We start from the raw sequence: 7560 nt of genomic DNA on the forward strand, positions 1-7560 counted from the left end.
CCAACTGACTAAAACAGTTCTGTTTTGTCCTCCTTATCTTCTTTTGTCTTAGCTAGAAGCAAAAACCCCATTTAATTTGACTTAAATGATATTTCAAGCGCAATAAAAGCCAAAAAAGGAAATAAATAAAGCAAAAAAAAAAAAGAAAAAGAAAAAAATAGCCGTGGCCAAAGCAAATTGATGGTTATGGGCATCTGCGGTCCAGCTCAGCAGATTCCATCTAACTTCACCCACCTTGACTTAAAGACCCACTACCATCACCATCCCACTCAAAAAAGTAGTTCCGTCGTGCGGCCCAGATCTCGCCAAGCTCAACAATCCATCGTGGACTCATCAGAGAGGATTAACAAAAATTGTTTTCCGAAAATGCCCTCCCCAACGTTTAAATCCGGGGTCCGCTTTCCAGACTCTTGAGTCAACCTCGTCTCCGAAAGGGGAGAAAGGACTAGGACATTATCGTCAGAAAATAATATATTATTTGGCTCCTTCAGCTTCAGTTCTGTGTCTAGTGGTTGAGTTTGGAAAGTATCTTCTTCTTCTTCGACTTCTTCGTCTTTGAAGCTCTTCTGCGTCTCTGGCACTGAGAGCTTCGTTAATGGCGGCGGTTGGATTTTGAGTCGTTTGAGTTTTACAGTTGGTGAGTTTGGGAAAAAGGAGCGATCGGAGATGTTGGATGGACTCTTGGGCCGAGGCTTTGCCTCTAAATGGTTTGCGCTTTGATCTCTCTTCTCTCTCTCTATCTATGTATATATCGACATATATAGCGACCAGAGATGTTTATATTTGTGTGTATTTGTGCATTTTTGTTGATTTCTGGTGCGTTTTGGTTTTGGCAGCAAGTCATTGATTAAATTGACGAAGACTCGGATCGATGTGATAAGGAGGAAGAGGAACGCGACGCAGAAATTTCTGAGAAAAGATGTCGCTGATCTACTTGCCAATGGCCTTGATATCAACGCCTATGGAAGGGTATATTTACTCGTTTTTGTTTTGTTTTGCTTTCGATTCACTCATCTTACCGATCCTTTGAGCTGAATGCCTTTTGGTGAAAATTTGATTTTCTATCTTATGCTTGGTTACCGAGAAAATTTGAGGAAAAAAAATTATAAGAATGATAAAAATGCACGACTTATGTGGAATTAAAAGCTTTTCATTTCTTTGGAATGAAAAAAAAAAGGAAAAAAAAAGAGAGAGAAAATATGTTCGTAAGTTCATGAATTGATTATATAGCTTTCATGGCTAAAACCAGAGTACTTCTTGTGGTCAAACAGGCGGAGGGACTTTTAGTCGAGATGATCTATTCTTCTTGTTATGATTTCGTTGAGGGATGCTGTGATGTGGTATTAAAGCATCTTTCGATCATGCAAAAACAGAGGTATGAAACTATATTTAATGCTCTCTGATTTTGTTCATTGCATTTGACATTAAGAATAAGATATATTATATATAAAGCGTTTGAAATCTCCATTATAACATATTCCCCAAGGCAGTTTTTCTATAGTATTTGCCATTGTCTGTTTGAGGTCATCTATGAAACTCTAGTTAGGCTATTTATGTTTGTATGATTTTGTGGTAGCTTGTGTAAGAAATGATTAGGAATTAGGATAGCAGAGTCTTTTTGGACAAGGGTTTGATCTATTTCGCATCGTAGTAGTTTTTGGGATTCTTCTAATGGGTACCAGTCAAGAAGATATGCTTCTTGAACTGTACAGTTCAAGTAAAAAGATCTACAATTTGAGTACCACTATCTCGTGCTTTTGGTAGTCTTGTTTGTCTAAATTGCACCTCAAGAAGAACGCATGTCTATATGCTATGATGGAATGGTTATGGCCATGAGGAGTACCAGAGATGTACATATGATTTTGCCTTGAATGGTAATACTGGCGTTACAAATCAGTATCATGTGTTATATTTAAGGGGATTGAACTAATTTTGATGTTTCCTTTGTTATGTTGTTTTTTGTTTCTAGTGAATGCCCTGAGGAGTGCAAGGCAGCTGTGGCAACCCTGATGTTTGCTGCAGCAAGATATTCCGATTTACCAGAATTGCGTGACCTTAGGCAAATGTTTTATGAGAGATATAGAGACGCTCCTCAAGTTTTTGAGAGTAAAGAGGTAATCTCGTAATGATCCACCCTTGATAACACTTTATTGATCCATCTATCGTAAAACTTACTGACCAAATTTCTTGTCAACAGTTTAAGGAAAACTTAGCATCAAAGCCTTCCACATTGGAGAACAAGGTTCGCTTAATGAAAGATATAGCATTAGAATTCTCAATAGAGTGGGATTCCAATGCCTTTGAACAAAGGATGAATATACCGCCACTATCTCCACAGGTATGCTCCAATATATTCTTGCTTTATTATTTGCAGTTTATTGACAACTACGATAACATCTTAAATATTTAAAACAGTTCTCTGCCATTAAAATCACAACTATTTTTTTTTTTTGAGATTTGCAGGACCCTCCCAAAGCTCATGGATCTTACCATCTCAGTGCTGATAAAACCAATTCATATAATGGAAAAGACAAGGTTCCCAGAGGAGATAATCATGGTATTTTGTTTAAGGAAAGGGTTGACCTTAATGATGGCTGTGGCAGACTGGGACTTGAAAAGAACGGTTCTGTCTCAAAAATGGATGCAGTTGACTTCCTGACAAGGCATGCTCTCTCTCAAAATGGAAGCAATTCACTTTATGGTCGGGAAGAAACTGCCTTGAAAAAGGATAGAAAGGATGGTTCAGTCTCAAAAATGGATGCAGTTGACTTTCAGACCAGGCACGTATTCTCTCCAAATGGAAATAATTCACTCTATGGTCAGGAAGAAGCTACATTGCGAAAGGATAGAAAGGATAGCCATGACAATATGCTTCAAGGTAGGCGAGAATTTGCTCCTGATAGACATGTCGCATTGAATGTGAAGGAGGATGCTACCCCAAGAAAAGTTGGATTAGGCAGTTCATCCCAGAGAAATATATTAGAATCTGCAGATGTTAGATCCAAGTTGCATTATGGTAGGGCTAATAACATTCCTGTAATAGATAGCCAAGATGCTATACTTCATGCAAAGCCAGATATGGCAGCCTCCCATGGAAAGAGCAGCGGTAAAGAAAAATTTGCTGATAATAATTTTGGTGGTCAACACATTACCGCAAATTCTTCAAGCAAAGATGAAGTTTTACCCAAGTCAAAGCCCTATTCTGCTAATGCAATCCCTCCTCCTTATGTAAAACGTAATTCCAAAGAAAAAGTCAGGAAGCAGGTGACCCATTTGGGATCTTCAGATGATGGTTTTGACGGTAATGGTGTCATTAAGGATTTCGAATTAACTCTTGACAAAGCTAATACTGGTCACATCTCCAAGGGACTGCACCAATCTGATCATTCTCGTCATGAAAAGCATCTTGCTGGATTTGATCATTCTCGTCATGACAATCATCTCGCTAGATCTGATCATTCTCGTCATGAAAAAAATCTTTCTGAACCTGAAAGACTGGAGAATCATTATCATGAGAAAGATCATATTCATCAGGATGATGTTATTAGCAATCCCATACCGAAACCAAGATCAATGAGGAGGAAACACTCAAAATCACGTTCATTCCAGAATGATGCTGGCGACTTCGAAGAAGCAGGGGTTTTACCAAGAAAATCAAGAAGCAAGAGAAGGGATGATTCAAGGCAAGGCCTGCAAATCTTGTTTGATGAGGAACACCATCGGAAAGATGCAGAGGAGAGGATAATTGACAAACTGCTGATCCATTACAGTAAAAAGCCATCTGTTTATGAACCAGGAAAACCAAGGAGAAAGTCCAAAAGTCGACACGCACATCATGAAATTAATGATGAATCCCCTCGGAATGGAAGCAGGGATGGATCTGACAAGGAGTCGCAAATGACCCCTCCCCCTACACGCTCCGTTTCCCTCCCTCACGAACACACAGGTCCATCGGCAGCAACCAAAGTTTTTACTCGTGCAGCTTCCTTTCAGCCGGAGCAATCAGAGGGGGCTCGGCACGTGCATCCCAAGTTGCCAGATTACGATGATTTTGTTGCTCGGCTTGCAGCTCTAAGAGGAAGGTAAATAAGTGGTTGAGCAACCAGAATCTACACTCAACATTGGCATGATTGGAACCATTGCCATCTTCTTGCATTTGTTTCCTCGAGTTGGTTTTTTGATGTCTTCGACAACAATTAGCAAGAAATGCACTTAAATTCCTCCCTGGACAATGGCATCTATAGCATTTACGCTACTACATTTTTAATACAATTTTAGATCTATTCATTGTAAAAGTTATAACGGTGTGTGTAGCTTCAGTTCATAAAGTTACTGCAAGTGTGGACTCAAGTTTGACGTTGAGATTGCTTATATACTTGTACCATAAATCTTTAACCTAAAAAATGGTGTTGCGAGTCCCACATTGTTCCATGATGACTTGTTTTAATTGCTTTAAGGGTATGTTCGTATTGTATTGTTTAATAATAATATAAAGTTTGGTGATATTTACATATTGTATAATTTAATGTGAGATTTAAAATTAATACAATACAAGGTGTGATATCTAAAACGGAAGAAAACTTATGTACTATATTCTATTATACAATTTAACTTAATTTACCATATTAAAAACATATAAAATGTTTCACAAATATCAAGGCTTAGGGTTGGGTTTTGAGACCGACGTTGGGGTCGAGTTTTAAGACTAGAGTGATGTTGTGTTTATATTTTTTAAAATTATATTTTGACTCCTAAATTTTAAAAATTATATTTTGACTCCTAAATTTTAAAAAAATTATGTTTTGACCCTTCAATTTTTTAAAAATTATATTTTGACCACTCAATTTTTCAAAATTATATGTTTACCCCTTAAATTTTGAAAATTACAATTTGACCCCATTTTTATTTTTTTGTGTGCAAAAGACCTCTACGTAGCAACTTTACTTTCTCCCTTACTTCTTCTAAATGTTAGGTTCATGTTGAGATTAAAGTAGAATTAGGTTATGGTTAGATCTAAATTTTATCTTATTATAAACTAATACGTAAATAGATTACAATAATAAAAATAATATAATATTTAATAATACCACCGATTAAATATCGTATTATATAAAAATTATATAATACAATATGATACACCAAACAAAATGTTTTTTAACTTTTTACAATGGCGTATTTTTCCGCTAGCATACCGTGTCTTACAGTTATGGTGGATTTTAGTATTATTGCCAATTTTAGAATTTAAAAAAAGCAGTATACTGAAGCTACCAAATGACCAAAATGCCCTCAACTGTCAGAAACCCCCCCTCTGCCAGCTCACAACACAAAAAAGCCTTCACATTCCCCAGGCCTTTTTTCCTCTTTCAAGATGTGCTCACTGCTTCCCCATCTCCTTTCCTTGTCATAGGTGCAGCCTGCAGGTACCGTTTCCCGCCAAAAAAACCTTCTTTCCCACACATATATTACCGGACTCCTTCACCACCTCACACTCTACTAACTAGAGAGAGAGAGAGAGAGACAGAGAGAGAGACAGAGAGATGAAGGGCACGTCCAAGGTGATAATGGGAGCAACACTAGTAATGGTGGTGGGCCTTGCCATGGTATTAGGCCTAATCTTGGTGCTGCTAGCTGAGCTCTACTGTTCTCTCTTACTCCGCCGCCGTCAGCTCAAAATCAGCACCACCAACGCCGCCACCGCCTCCGCCGCTGCTGACAGCACCGCGGAGGCAGAGACCGCGGCCTCATCCTCATCACGCCTCCAAGACCAGTCACCAGAACCAACTCCGTCTCCTCTAAGTAGTTTCCATGCACAGGGTGTTCTTCAAGCTCCGAGAAGCCTCCTCTTCCCTGCAATTTCCTTCAAAGAAGACTGCCTCCAAACAAAGAAGAAACTTTCTCAACTCCGTGATCATCATCAAGTTATTGACATCCCAAAACAAGAACATAACCACGTGGGGATGGTTTCCAATTCCACTCCTTCCCCATCGATCTCGTTCGTGCCGTCGCCGCAACGGGCAGAAGAGGAGAAAACGGAAGGTGGGAATGTGACTAGTACTAGTTGCAATGAGAAAACTTGTGGTGACGGTGGTAAAGAGCATTTTGTGTACATTTCAAATCCCATTTATGAAAACATAGAAAGCGGACTCAGTGGATCAAACACCCCATTTGAAACTCCCGACACTTCTCCTTCAAGGTTAGAAATGGGGGGTTCTGATTCTTCTTCTTCTTCTTCAGGAGAAGATGAGATTGCCAAGCCAAGTTCATTAACACCGCCATTAACGCCAATGAAGAAGCTCCCGGCGGAGGGTTGCTCAGTTTCTCTTAGAGACGCCAGATCTCTAGGCACTTCAGGCAGTGACTCCAATAGTAACAATGGCCACTCGTCATCTTCCTCAGGTTCTCCTTGTACTTCTCCTTCTTGGTGACTTAGGGGTTTTTCTTTTTCTTTTTCTTTTTTTTTTTTGGTTGGTTTTCTGATTTTATTGTTGATTTTGGGATGTGGGTATTTTGTGAATATAGTAATGGAGAGTGGTTAAGAATCTGAGAAAAGATGGTAACTTTTTCACTGCATGCGTTGGTCATGGCTCGTCCATCCAAGCCACGCCTAAGACAACCTAAGTTACTCAGCCCGTCCTCTGTCTTGGCTACTCCTTTTTTCCTCTCAATTCTGCCATTCTTCTTTTGTTTTCATTTGCTTGTGTAGTTCTTGATGGAATGATATAGCAGAGTTAGCAGTAGAATAAAAAAACTCTCTTTTTTTTTTAGGTTAAATCTATATTAAATTTGATTAAAAGTTAAATTAAATTAGTAAAAAATTAAACTAAATTAAAAAAGTACCAGTCTTCTTAAAAAAAGTACCAGTCTTCTTAAAAAAAGAAAAACTAGATAAAGTTCATTTTTTTTATTTATTTATTTTGGATTGTGAGAATGCATGTGAGCTGTGAACGGTGGAAGAAGTAAAGGACTAAGAAAGAACCAAAAAGGTGATAAGAAGAAGGAAAAAAAAAAACAGAGAGAAATAGAAAAATCACTCTGTTTTTTAGGAACCTCGAATGCTAATTTCAATGTGTTGAAGCCAAAAAAAAAAAAAAAGGGTGAAATTAATACTGTCAGTTGCGAGGTGTTTGTCCACTTTGATAAGGACGAGTCTCCTTGTCGTTGGTTTTCATGAACTCCATTAGGCAGGAAGCTTCAGTTTCTGCACTGACTGAATTTATTAGTTTATGGGTTTTAACCAGTATTACGAAATTGTCATACTTCTCCCCAATTATTTATACATACATATATATATATATATATGTATATATATGTGGCCACCACCCAAAGTTAAAAAAAAAAAAAAAAGGAAAACTCATTTATTTTGTCTCATGAAAATGTGACCACATAAGTCACCCGAGGAAGAGCATCCTATGTTAATAGTGAGTGCCCAGTGCCATAAAGCTGGATAAAAAGGAATTTTTTTTTTTTTTTTTCCTAACTGATGTACCATTTGAAACTTTTGTTTGTCATTTCGGGATTCTCAAGATTGGCCCTTGACTTTATAGATAGTGATTTTCGCTT

At 38.0% G+C, this 7560-nt stretch overlaps 2 protein-coding genes across 2 annotated transcripts; both read left to right on the forward strand.

Annotated features, from left to right (window-relative positions):
* Positions 1-490: 490 nt before the first annotated feature.
* On the forward strand, positions 491-4419 carry LOC21403687. Its single transcript, XM_024174004.1, has 6 exons — positions 491-707; positions 837-969; positions 1272-1375; positions 1970-2114; positions 2198-2338; positions 2464-4419. The coding sequence occupies exons 1-6, from the start codon at positions 667-669 to the stop codon at positions 4084-4086; spliced, it is 2187 nt and encodes a 728-aa protein (XP_024029772.1). The 5' UTR covers positions 491-666; the 3' UTR covers positions 4087-4419.
* Positions 4420-5494: 1075 nt separating this feature from the next.
* LOC21403688 lies at positions 5495-6426 on the forward strand. The gene has a single exon (XM_010090523.2). It carries the CDS (start codon positions 5538-5540, stop codon positions 6423-6425), a length of 888 nt encoding a protein of 295 aa, XP_010088825.1. The 5' UTR covers positions 5495-5537; the 3' UTR covers position 6426.
* Positions 6427-7560: the final 1134 nt, after the last annotated feature.

Source organism: Morus notabilis, unplaced genomic scaffold (assembly GCF_000414095.1).
Source record: "Morus notabilis unplaced genomic scaffold, ASM41409v2 Scaffold625, whole genome shotgun sequence".
Taxonomy (NCBI): Eukaryota; Viridiplantae; Streptophyta; class Magnoliopsida; order Rosales; family Moraceae; genus Morus; species Morus notabilis.